Raw genomic sequence first — 13,795 nt, 5'->3', positions numbered from 1 at the left:
ATATATAAAAATCTTAGGGTGAGCACCCCTCCAACCTAAGTTTTTAATTTGGGTTTCAAAATGGAGCTAATATTATTGTTACTTGATAGATATACATAAGCTAAAATAAGTTAGATTCTGTTTAGTTTTCAAACGTAAAAGGAAATAATTTATATAGAAAAAGGGATAACATGCTAATTCGTTTCATTAAAAAAAGGTATTCGATTTATAAAAAAAAAGTCTCAAATTTATATTAGAAATAATATACATGCCTAGAAATCTATACTATATAATAAAAGAAACCTATTTTGGGACACTTGTCATTCTCTCATTTAATTGATTAAAAATATTAATAATAGTAATAATAATAATAATACTTAATCTAATTTAATACAAATTTTTATTATTAATAAAAGAAACCATTTAAAGGACACGTGTCATCATATTAGAATATCTTATGGATAACTATTTTAATTTAATCTATTTTTTAAATATGTATCTAAAAAAGCAATATTATTAAGTTTTGATATTAATCAACTTAAGATATTACGTAATATATCTTTTAACTTAATAATAGATTTAGATTTTAGATAAGATGTATGATAATATTAGTTTTAAATATGTATTTAAAAACACAATATTATTAATCTTTACAACAGTAAATTAATATAAAAGTTATAATAATTTATTTTTTCTTTATTTTAAAATTAACTATTTGATTCACCGATAAGGAATAATTTTATATAGATACAGAAAATAACAAAAGAATGGCATGTAGACATGCAACAATCGGCGCCGTAACTCCTTTTTTAATAGCAAATCCAATTCTATTGAAAACAAAACTTTATTTCCCTTGCCTATCTTCAACACAAGCTTTTTCATGCTTAGAAACTTTCTTTGATTTTGCCTTCAACACAATCTTGCAAGCCGAAACAGTTTTCCTTTAGCCTAACCCAACAAGGGGGACATTCTGTAACTCTCCTACAAAATATTATTTAGTTTAATATCTTATGGATAATTATTATTTAGTTTAATATCTTATAATTAATTATAAATAATCTTCTACTAAATATTTATTTTATTTAATCTCTTCTACTTAACTATTAGTTTAAATTTAACGTATATTTCTCATTTATAATATTATTTATTTGATTTTCTATATAATATGACAGACACCTACTTTTTATTTGTAATATATACAAATTTGCTCTTAGTCTTTTCGATGATGTAATTATCTCTAATAAACTTTAAACTTTTACCATAGTATATATTTTGTTTTATCAATTAGTATACAACATTCAATTATTCAACCCGTGTAATACACGGGGTTATAACCTAGTTTAAATCTAAGGTAAAGTTATATTGTTCAACGAATGGATTTGCAGTAATAAAAACTTTTTACATTTTCTTTACCCTGCTTTAAAACCATTTGAGCTGAAAACAACCATTACAGAACCTGGTATACATACACACAAACCCATAATTTTCCCATTTCAATCCTGACAAATCCGTTCATAGAGATAGGAAGAGTCTAGAGAGAGAGCGCTCTGGATACAAAGAAGAGAGAGAGATCCAGAGAGACAGAGATATTAAATCCGGTCCAGCAACCCTGGCGGAGTCGCTGGGGCGCTGCGGCGGCTACGCCCCTTCCGGCGCGTGCTTCACCTCCGACCCCTAATATGAAGCTGAGAAACCCATTGGCGGTGACAGATTGGACTGATGTAAAGATTGTCTTCTACCCGATCTGTGAAAAAAATGTAGAGATTGTGATAAGAGGAGGTGGAGACGTAGAAGATGGCGGTGATCCAGAGACCTAGCCGCAGTCTCCGGCGAGGGCGGCTAGAGTTCTGGTCAGTTCAGGCGAAGCTCCGGTAAACCAATATTGGGGGGTGTTTGGCCTAGCTTTTATTTTTTGGCTTATACTTATATTTTAAAGTAGCTTATAGCTTGTTTTCTATCATTTGATAAGCTCTTTTTAAGTGTTTGGATTAGCTTATAGCTTATTTTCTATCATTCTTCAAATAAGCTTAAAAACCATGTTCAAATAAGCTTATTCAAATTAGCTTATATAAGCTAATAAGCATAAGTTTAAAAAGCTAAAACAAACACCAAATGAAGCTTATTTTGTAAAAAAAGCTAAAAAAGCTATAAGCTTTGTTAAAAAAGCTAGGCCAAACACCCCCTTGAACCCTGTAGCGGTGCCGGTGCGGTGGTGGTGAAACAACCGTGACATTCAAAAAAATGTTTGGATGATTCAGAGAATGGTAAAATCTGTGTTTTTGGACCAAGTGTAGTATAAGTAATATCAAGGTTGGACCAAGGGTATAAGTGTAATTTCAGGGTTTACTATAGACAAGACCCTACGGTAATTGTTATATATAATAATAATAGTAATTATATCAAGTCCATATACAACATAAAGGGTCATGTAATTATTTACATGATAAATTTAAATACTCTAAAATCCATTGATAACACTAAAATTACCAACATTCCTCTCCCCCCATTTTTAGTGGTATCCATGATTAACTTAACCATCTTCACAGAATCACAAACGCATGCATAATGAAAATGTCCTGAGGATTGAATTTTCACTTAGTATATTACACGTTACAAATATTAGAATAACAAGGTGTTTCTAAGGATTGAACCCATGTTATCCATTTAAATACATGTAGGTAACATACACACACGTTTACAAATCCAAATTCCACTTGACACAATGTTTTACTAGCCTGTGTCCTAATCCTTCAAAGAATACATCAAAGCTCAAGTCCAAAGCTTCTTGAAGCGGCTAAACTTCACAATCTTATAGGTAGTTCATTACTCTTGCACATGCACTGCAATTTATCAATGAACTATTAAGAAGTTCAACTTAACCTACTTTATCTTGTAGTCTGAACACATACCTTGGAATGATTTGCTAATGTGTTCCAATATCGTTATGACAAGCTTTCTGCATTGAATTCTGCAACTAACGTAGTATTAAATGGGAATTGGGTGTCTTGACATAAGATGTTTAAAATGGACTTTAACCCCATCCCTTTAGCTGATTTCTTCACGAGATCTCTTCCTAAGCCTTTGGTTAGATGATCAGCTAAATTAAGCTCAGATCTAACAAACTCAACGGATATCACCCCATTCATGATTAATTCTCTAATCATATTATGTCTAACACCTAAGTGTCTAGACTTCCCATTGTACACATGACTATATGCCTTAGCCAATGTAGTTGCACTATCGCACCTGATAGAGATTGGTGATATTGGTTTCGACCATAATGGAATCTCATAGATCAAATTTCTGGGCCACTCCGCTTCTTTACCAGTTGCAGCTAAAGACACAAACTCAGATTCCATAGTTGAGTCAGTGATGCAAGTTTGTTTCTTTGAAGCCCAGGAGATAGCACCCCCACCAAGTAAGAACACCCATCCACTTGTGGAGGAATGATCTTCCTTATTGTTTATCCAACTTACATCAGAATACCCTTCTATAACTGAAGGAAACTGGAATAGCATAAACCAAAGTGCATGGTTCCTTTTAGGTACTTAAGCAGTCTATTCACTACTTGCCAATGTTGAGCACTAGGATTACTAGTAAATCTGCTCAACTTACCACAACATAAGCTATGTCATGTCACACCCTGGCTTTTGCGGAAGCGTGGGTGTGACAGCTTGGTATCAGAGCCTCGATCATAGCGAACTAGGATTCCTTCTCGAGTCTAGACTATGATCACTAGGGCTCTCACGAAAATGTTTTCAAACGTTTTTATATTTGCATACACTAGAAGTCCAGATCCAAGGCACAAACATTTTTACAAACAAAAGGTCACAAATTCTTTTTTTCAAAATTTTTGCATCAGTTTTAAAGACTGAGGGAGATTTCAGTCTTAGAGACTGAGGGATTCAATCTTAGAGATTGGGGATGTTTAGCCTTAGAGGCTGGGGAAAATTTGAGTCTTAGAGACTGGGAGGTTGGTCTTAGAGGTCAGGGAATTAGTCTTAGAGACTGGGAGGTTGGTCTTGGAGGCCAGGGAGTTAGTCTGAGAGACTAGGGAATTCAGTCTTAGAGATTGGGTGGGATAGTCTGGGAAGACTAGGATGCATACATGATTTCATTGTTATTTGTTTACATGCTTACCTTATTTGTGTGCATATGTTGTGGTTGTGTTACAGACACCATGGCATCATCTGGTAGTGGAGTATCCAACGCGAGTGACCCGAGGGCTTTTACCTCTAAAGACGAGATGGCTACCGATTCGGGAGTTTACACCTCAGACACCACGAGTACCGATGAAGACGACTTTCAGCCTTTTGCCCTACCGATCTTCGGAGATGATGTACCCTTAGCTGACGGCCCACCAGGAGAGGACCTACCCCTTGTTCCAATCCCTGCCCCTCTCCCCTTCGCTGCAGTTCCCTTTGAGGAACAGCCTATCAACGCGTTACCCGATGGTGACATCGACCTACTCATCGAGGGTCCCCCGGAGGGAGACCAGGATGGTGGGGCCCCGGTGGAGGACGGTGTTCCACTTGTTGATGTCCCAGTTGTTGATCCTATTGTTCCCATGGTCGAGCTTCCTGATATGGAGGTTCAGTCTGATTCGTCCGCTTCAGGTTCCTTTGAGTCGATAGCTTCTCATATCCCATCGTTGGGACTCGGTTACATTCCTCGCATGGACGCTGATGAGGAGATGGAGTTGGAGCAGCCTGCAGAGGCTCCTGTTCATCCAGATGATCCGATTCCTGCCATGCTTGCTGATTATCAGCCCGCTCCAGTCACTTCCGAGCCCGTTCTTGCCATTGACCCTGTTACTGTCACTGATACACCCGTTGTTGCACCACCAGCCGTTGAGATACCAGATGTAGCACCCATACCCGATCCCATGGCGATTTTTTGATGACCTGGCACCGTTTGCTACCCACATTGACCAGAGGTACGCTAACTCCAGCAATGGGTGGATTGAGGAGGATGACTACCCTCCGTACGTAGTCCCAGTCACTCCCCCTCCCGCACCCATCGCTGTACCACTCGATGCTCCCTTGTTTCCTCCATCCACATCTGGTACCCATGGTACTGACCTTCCTATCACTTTCCTTCAGGACATTCCTCCGCCCCAACCTGGGGAGGGATCGTCGAGTCAGCCCTTCGGCCACGCCCCATTCATGCCAGAGGATAGCCAGTTCTTACCGCAGGTCCCTTATTCAGATTTTGTTCCACCAGTGTCATTTTCTACACCTTTCGTGACCCAGTTTCCCCATATCACTTCACAATTTACATTTACCCCACACATTACACTTCCGGTTTCAGCCCCGATGGGTGAACCATCCCTATGGTCAGCACCCCATGTCATGCCTGTATCCGACCCTTATCATCCATTCCATGACGGATACTCTGTAGAGGACACGCTCACGTCACTGCAGTTACAGCGGGACGCCTTGAGACGATGTGTCCAGCGGTTGGAGAGAGCTCCACATCCTCACTGTCCCTGTCAGACTCTGCTTTCAGCATCGCACACTTCCTTTCCATCATCTCAGGATTCAGACGTTCATTTCCTCCCTCTCGATCGACAGGTTGCTTTCGTGTTGCGCTTTGCCTATGCACTTGAGGAGGACTTAGTGTAGTTGCGCCGTCTGATTTTCTCTCGTTTTCCACCTCCTCCTCCACCGTCAGCTTAGGGATACTCGGGGCAACAGGGATTTCAGATCTTCTACAGACTGGCTACTCTTAGTGGGAAGACAGCGCTAGAGCCATGATTATGAAGACCTTTTTGAGACCACGATTTTGGTTTTTGATTTATTTGTTATTGTACTCAGACAAGGGTGATGTAGCCCTTAGTATATTTTGACATATGGTGAAATTGTGAAACTGTATTGGTGGTTTGTTTATGAAACTTGAATCGCAAGTCTTTTAAATCCATGCATTGTTGATTATTTGTTATGATTATGACGTGAGATGTTATGTGAATGATGAATGTTACTACATATACGTATGATTATCATACTTACTATGACCTGACCAATATGGAACATCCTCTAGAAAATGCCTCCACGACGCGACACACGCATGCCGACTAACCAGGCAGAACTGCAAGGAATCATCACTGCCGCAATTGCACAATATGCTGCTTCTCAAGGAGACTCAAGCGGAAACATTTCGAACAACAACAACAACCCTCCGAATGGGTGTACTTTCAAGCAATTCTTAGATTGCAAGCCGCAAAACTTTGATGGCACTGGAGGTGCCGTAGCTTTCACTCGTTGGACTGAAAAGACGGAGACGACAATAAGAATGAGCAAATGCGCACCGGGACAACAAGTTACATACATCACTGGGCACTTTACTGATGGTGCCCTATCATGGTGGAATCTTCAAGTTCAAACACTAGGAGAGGCTGCAGCATACGCCATGACTTGGGCTGAATTGAAAGAGCTGATGCGCAAGAAGTATTGCTCCAGAGCTGAGATCCAGAGATTGGAAACCGAATTTTGGAACCTAAGGATGGAAGGACCAAAAATTGCGGAGTATGCTCAAAGGTTTCATGATCTGTCCCATGTGGTGCTGTACATGGTCACGCCCGAATTCAAGCGCGTGGAACGTTTCATCTGGGGGTTAGCACCTCAGATTATGAGCATGGCCACAACGTCTAAACAGGCAACCATTCCATCGACTTGAGCATCTCACTGACTGAAGAAGCCATCAGGCTAAACAAGTTTTCAAATGATGATCAGAAAAAGAAAGACACTCATGTGGAGTCGTCGAGGGAAAACAAACGGAAGTTTTCCAACTTCAAGCAAGGAACCAGCAGCAGTAGCAAGAAAAGTGAATCTAACACACCGACCAGGGCCAAGACTGGTGATGAAAACAGAGGAAAGGGTTACATGGGCACTCTGCCCAAGTGTGGTACATGTCAGTTCCATCATCCCGGCCCGTGCCGACTCAGGAAATGCGAATCTTGCGGGAAGACAGGCCATTCAAAGGAGACGTGTTGGGTTGGATCAGGCCAAGGTGGTTAAAGGGGTTACAATAACAACAACCGTGGTAATGGAAACAGGCCGCAAGGAAATAACGGGGGAAACGGAAATCGAAACGGAAATGGTAATGGGAACAGCCGAGGGCCAGGATGCTTCAACTGCGGGGACGTTGGGCACTTCAAAAGGGAATGCCCAAAGCTAAATCAAGCGCAAGGCCGGGTTTTTAACATTGGTGCGAGGGAAGCGCGCCAAGATACGAATGTTGTCACTGGTATGTTCCCTGTAAATCAACGCTATGCTTCTGTTCTTTTTGATACTGGTGCCGATTATAGTTTCGTATCGTTAGAATTTAAGAATATGCTTGGGTTAGCTGCTAGTAAGTTAGACATTCCGTACTCGATTGAATTGGCGAATGGGAAACTAGTGGAAACGGGTGAAGTTATCAGGGGATGCATGATAGAACTGGGAGGACAAGAATTTACGCTAGACCTACTGCCAGTCGAGTTGGAAGCTTCGACGTGGTAATAGGGATGGATTGGCTGTCTAGCAACAAGGCCGAGGTGGTTTGTCATGAAAAGACCATCCGCATCCCAATGGCCGATGGAGAGACGATTGTAGTTCATGGAGAAAAGCGCGATACGCCATTGAGGATCATTAGCTGCTTAAAATCTAGGAAGTGTTTGAAGAAAGGATGTGTTGCCTTCTTGGCACATATCGTTGATAAGGAGGCCGCTGAGCCAAAGATCGAAGACATTCCTGTCGTAAGAGAATATCCTGAAGTCTTTCCAGAAGACTTGCCAGGATTGCCGCCTACAAGACAAGTCGAATTTCACATTGACTTAGTTCCAGGCGCCGCGCCTGTGGCTAAGGCACCTTATCGACTTGCACCTTCAGAGATGCAAGAGTTGTCGACACAACTCCAAGAATTGTTAGACAAGGGATTCATCAGACCAAGCTTCTCACCTTGGGGAGCTCCAGTTTTGTTCGTTAAGAAGAAGGATGGTAGTTTTCGTTTGTGTATAGACTACCGCGAGCTAAACAAGTTGACTGTCAAGAACAGATACCCTTTGCCAAGGATCGATGACCTGTTCGATCAACTACAAGGTTCGAGTTTTTACTCAAAGATCGATCTACGATCAGGTTATCACCAGTTGAGAATACAAGAGGAAAGTATTCCCAAGACTGCTTTTAGAACTCGATATGGACATTACGAGTTTCTGGTGATGCCGTTTGGATTGACAAACGCTCCAGCAGTTTTCATGGATTTGATGAACCGAGTCTGCAAGCCGTACCTCGACAAGTTCGTAATCGTATTCATTGATGATATTTTGATCTACTCGAAGACGAAGGAAGAACACGAGCAACACTTAAGAGCTATTCTAGAGCTGCTTAAGAAGGAGAAGTTGTACGCTAAGTTCTCGAAATGTGAGTTTTGGTTACGCGAAGTCCAGTTTCTTGGACATGTAGTTAATGGAAATGGAATCCATGTGGATCCCACAAAGATCGAGGCGATCAAGAATTGGGAGACTCCAAAGACGCCAACCGAGATTCGGCAATTCTTAGGTTTGGTTGGGTATTATCGACGGTTCATTGAGGATTTCTCTAAAATCGCTCAACCTCTGACCGCACTCACATAGAAAGACAAGAAGTTTGATTGGGGCGATAAACAAGAAGAAGCGTTTCATTTATTGAAAAAACAAGCTTTGTAACGCACCGATTTTAGCTCTACCCGAAGGCATAGACGACTTTGTGGTGTATTGTGACGCCTCGCGTCAGGGTTTAGGCTGCGTATTGATGCAGCGACAGAAAGTCATAGCCTATGCCTCACGCCAGCTGAAGGTTCATGAGAAGAATTACACCACGCATGACTTGGAGTTAGGCGTCGTAGTGTTCGCATTGAAGATCTGGCGACACTATTTGTATGGGACGAGATGTACAATCTTCACTGATCACAAGAGTCTACAGCACATTTTTGATCAAAAGGAACTTAACATGAGACAGAGACGCTGGGTTGAGCTGTTGAACGACTACGACTGTGAAATCAAGTATCACCCAGGAAAGGCGAATGTAGTTGCTGACGCCCTAAGTTGAAAAGAAAGGATTAAGCCCATAAGGGTTAGGGCTTTAGAAATGATTGTTCAGACGGACCTCTCGTTGCGCATTCGTGCCGCGCAGAGAGAGGCCTTGAAAGAAAGGAATATCGAGGATAAGTATCTCCGTGGGATGGAGAAACAGTTAGTGCCAAACAAGGAAGGAACATTGTGTTTCATGAATCGAATTTGGGTTCCTCTGTTTGGAGGATTGAGAACGGTTATATTCGATGAGGCTCACAAGTCACGATACTCGATTCATCTAGGAACAGATAAAATGTACCAAAATCTTAAGGATTTTTACTGGTGGCCTAGGATGAAAGGCGATGTCGCAGTATATGTTGGCAAATGTTTAACTTGCGCCAAGGTTAAAGCCGAGTACCAGAAGCCTTCAGGTCTCCTGCAACAACCTGTAATACCCCAATGGAAAAGGGAACAGATTTCCATGGACTTCATAACGAAATTGCCAAAGACGCCCAAGGGCCATGATACAATTTGGGTAATTGTAGACCGACTGACAAAGTCTGCGCACTTCCTGCCGATCAAGGAAAAGGACAACACGAGTAAACTTGTTGAAATATACATGAGGGAGATTGTTGCACGCCATGGAGTGCCTCTCTCGATTATCTCTGATAGAGATGGACGCTTCGTATCAAGGATTTGGCAGTCCTTCCAAGAAGCATTTGGTTCTTAGTTAAACCTGAGTACAGCGTTTCACCCACAAACGGATGGCCAGAGTGAGCGAACAATTCAAACATTGGAAGATATGCTGAGAGCATGTGTAATGGACCTGGGTGGTAGCTGGGACAAACACTTACCCTTGGTCGAATTTTCGTACAACAACAGCTACCACACCAGCATTGGAGCAGCACCATTTGAAGCTCTTTATGGACGAAAGTGTCGATCACCCCTATGTTGGGCCGATGCGGGAGATAGGCATCTTGTTGGCCTTGAAATGGTTCAAGAAACAACAGACAAGATCTTTCAAATTCGAAAACGCATCGAGGCAACTCGCGACAGACAGAAAGGTTATGCAAACCAAAGGAGGAAACCTTTAGAGTTTCAAGTTGGGGATATGGTTTTGTTAAAGGTTTCACCCTGGAAGGGTGTGGCACGCTTTGGAAAGCGTGGGAAGTTGAATCCCCGTTACATTGGTCCTTTCGGGAATCCTGCAAAGGATTGGGCTTGTAGCATACAAATTGGACTTACCCGCTGAACTTAATGGCGTTCATGATACATTCCATGTATCGAACCTGAAGAAGAGTCCAACTCAAGAGACAGTTGTCATTCATGCTGACTAGGTCCATATTGACGACACACTCCACTTTGTTGAGGAACCGGTTGAGGTTACGGATTGGAAGGTTAACAAGACACGCCGGAGTAGTGTTAAACTCGTTAAAGTTCGATGGAATGCACGACACGGCCCAGAGTTCACGTGGGAACGTGAGGATCGTATGAAGGCCAAGTACCCTGATGTGTGTCGGTGTGTATATAATTTTGATGTATATTTAAGCCCTTTTTACACTTTTAGCCAAGTTTTAAATTTATAAAACACGATATTTACTAACACTAAACACACATATGGGCAAGTGCACCCATCGTGGACGTAGTATAGTGTTGGTAAGATACCGAGGTCGTCCAAGGACACAAGAGCTTTTAATACCGGTTTATCCTCAACGTCTAATCAAATCAAAAAGTTAGAAAAATGTTTTAAACTAAGAAAAATAAAAACTAACTAAATGCTGAAAATAAAAATAAAATAAAAACAGATAGACAAGATGAATCACTTGGATCCGACACGTGTATTAGTATAACCTTTGATTATTTTCGCACTTTTGCACTTGTTTAAGAGATTATCTTAGTTATTGTAGTAGGCCCCTCTTTTGAAGGCGACGTTACCCTCAACCCAGTAGTTTGAGTCAGCAAGGATACAATCCTAAAGGGTCGGATTATTGAAAGATAATGAATTAAGTTATTAATGCAAATTGTGGTAGGCCCCGCTTCTGGCGGTGACGTTACCCTCGGCTAAGTAGTCTGAGTCAGCAGGGATACAGTCCTAAATAACCGGGTTATAGTATTAATAGTAGTTAACTTATGAGGGGGTCAAAGAGTTTGGATCCCCGCCATCCAATACCTATGGGCATTGAAGGAGATCCTACTAAATTTGACCCAGGTCCCAAGCAGGACCTCTAAACGCTGAACAAGGGCAAGACCCTTACCAAACCGTTCCCTTAACCCCCGACCAGGTAGCCAACATACCTCCATATAGACCGTGGAGATATGAATGGTGAAAATCTTTTATTTTATATAGACAGTAAAATAACGCCAAGACACCACGGACAAACGATAAGGAAAGATCACCTTCAACATAAGTAACTAGTTATTAAAGTCATTAATACAAAACCAAATAAAAAGTGCAAAAGATTAAAAATAAAAAGTATTATACTAAACACTTGTCTTCACCAAGTGATGTAAGAGACTTAGGCAAACATGGCCTTGATTGTCAAGAACTCTTACGATCAATCTTGGATCCCGAGACGACTCACACACTCTATGATGGACAATGGATGATGGTGGTGGATGATGGTGTTATGGTGGTGGTGGGTGGTGGATGAAGTTTGAGAGAGGTGGTGTGCCAAGGGATGAGAGAGAATGAAGCCAAGCTCCTCTATTTATAGGCTGAACAGAAGGCTGGACACGGCCCCGTGTCCGCTGGACACGGCCCTGTGCCCGCCTGACACTCTCTCTCCTCATTAATTGTAATTGCGAATTACAATTAATGCGCCTGCTGTACTTTCACCACGCCCCCGTGCTCGCTGGACACGGCCCCGTGGTGGGCAATGGAAGCTTCTACTGGTTTGTCTTTTCTGCTGCTTCCTGGGCACGCCCCCGTGTTCGCTGGACACGGGGCGTGTTCAGACTCTGTTTCTTCCTTTTTGCTTTGGGAGGTGCCGTTGAGGGTCCGGGCAGTCTACTTTTGTTCCTTTTCTTGTATTTATGGTAGAATTAGTGGTCTTTTTGCTTCTTTTGTGATTTTGAGCTCATTTCATCCTGAAAATACAAAAGGAAGACAAAAACACTCTTTTTCCAACATTAGTACTTAAAAAGGGTTAGTTTTATGCCTTAATTGATGTGATTTATATGTTGCATTTTACACACATCATACCCACATTTATTCCCCAAGACCCCTGCAACTAGAAGTAGAACTTAAAATTTCGGGACGAAATTTTCTTAACGGGGGGAGAATGTGACAACCCGCATAATTGCAGGTACTGTACAAATTAATTAACCCTAATTATGTGCTTAATGACTGTGCTTGATTACATCTGACACTTTAAACTGCTTACTGATTTATTTTATATACATACATGTGCATTCTTTACATACAGTCACTCCAATTATTTCATACAGACTCTTAGTGATAGACCTGATGCACAAAGCACAGTTAGCACAGTAAGCGGATAACTCAGACACATGCTGACAATGCCAGCACTTAGACAGATACTATTTTTAGGCCAGTATGGGCCAGAGATAAAACACTACACCAGTATGGAGTGTAGGGAAGTGAAGACCATAAGACTATGTCACTAGGTGATAGTTTGAGTGCCGGAAAGTGCCTAAAACGCAATTTAATTACAGAATTCCGCATTTTTAGTAACAATCTATACAGAGTATTGACTAAATGGTCCTGGACACTTTCCTAAGTGTTGGAATTAATTTCGTTACAAAAAGATGGACAAAAGACGCTATACGGTACAATTAAACGCTTTAACGGAACGATACGAAACCGAACAACCAGACAATACCCGGGACACGAAAATATTGTCAGAAATATTATTTTATCATTTTTAATTAATTATGGTCACAAAAATCCCCATACACCATTTAAACATGACATACACCCACTATACTTGAAAATACCCTTAACCTTCTAACTTAATACCTACTAGTTACCAAAAATTTACATTTTACCCCCCCCCCCCCAACCGAAAATCTGCCATAATTATCAAAAATATTTTGTTTAGATATTGTGTAAAGTGAATCCTTGTTCTATTGGCCAAGAGTTATTGGGTATGATTACCCTAGGAACTAGAATTGCATGTTTCCAAGATTGTTCATCATTTCCTCTAAACACTACACTCAACCTCCTCCCTCCTCCCTCTTATTTTCGGCATACCCCCCCCTCTCCATAACCGATTTCATCACCACCACCTCTCACATCCTCCATTTTCTTCACTAAAAGCTCTCATTCAAGTTTGAGGTTCCTCCATAGAAGTGCAAGATTGAAGGGTTCTCGAGGAAGCTCGATTCAAGCCTTTGTCACTAACATTTCACCATCATCTTTGTCCAAAGATTATTACCCTAGCCATGTGCTAGTAGTAAGTCCCTTCACACCCTTGTTCCATCTTGTTCTTGTTATGTTTTGTTTGAATGTTCATGACACACACAAAAGCTAAAACACTAAAATGTTGAACTTAAAATTCTGCATAAAAACCATATATAAAAAGGTTGTATGGAGTTGAAATCTGGATGGTTTAGGGTTGGTTAAAGCATGATTGAAGTTTTAACATTTGTTCATCGATAAACCATGGTTAGGGTCTTTATCTATGCATTTTTAGTCACTTCTACAATGTAAACAGCTTGCTGAGTTGGATTTTCAGCCAACTTCAACAGGCTGTAACGGGATCATTTTAAATCGAAAAACGGATTTTCTGAAGCCTAAAATGTCTATTTTGGAATAACTAAACAAAT

The 13,795-nt window shown here is 41.1% G+C and overlaps 1 protein-coding gene across 1 annotated transcript; it reads left to right on the top strand.

Annotated features, from left to right (window-relative positions):
• Nucleotides 1-4,159: 4,159 nt before the first annotated feature.
• On the top strand, nucleotides 4,160-4,879 carry LOC110901419 (pistil-specific extensin-like protein). The gene has a single exon (XM_022148250.1). The coding sequence runs from the start codon at nucleotides 4,160-4,162 to the stop codon at nucleotides 4,877-4,879; it is 720 nt and encodes a 239-aa protein (XP_022003942.1).
• Nucleotides 4,880-13,795: the final 8,916 nt, after the last annotated feature.

Source organism: Helianthus annuus, chromosome 13 (assembly GCF_002127325.2).
Source record: "Helianthus annuus cultivar XRQ/B chromosome 13, HanXRQr2.0-SUNRISE, whole genome shotgun sequence".
Taxonomy (NCBI): Eukaryota; Viridiplantae; Streptophyta; class Magnoliopsida; order Asterales; family Asteraceae; genus Helianthus; species Helianthus annuus.
Note: the sequence above shows the minus strand (reverse complement) of the source record. Positions and strands in the feature narration are given on the sequence as shown.

Bases quoted from the DNA above. Each gene is read 5' to 3' on its own strand.
- LOC110901419 (XM_022148250.1), top strand. From the start codon at position 4,160: ATGGCATCATCTGGTAGTGGAGTATCCAACGCGAGTGACCCGAGGGCT.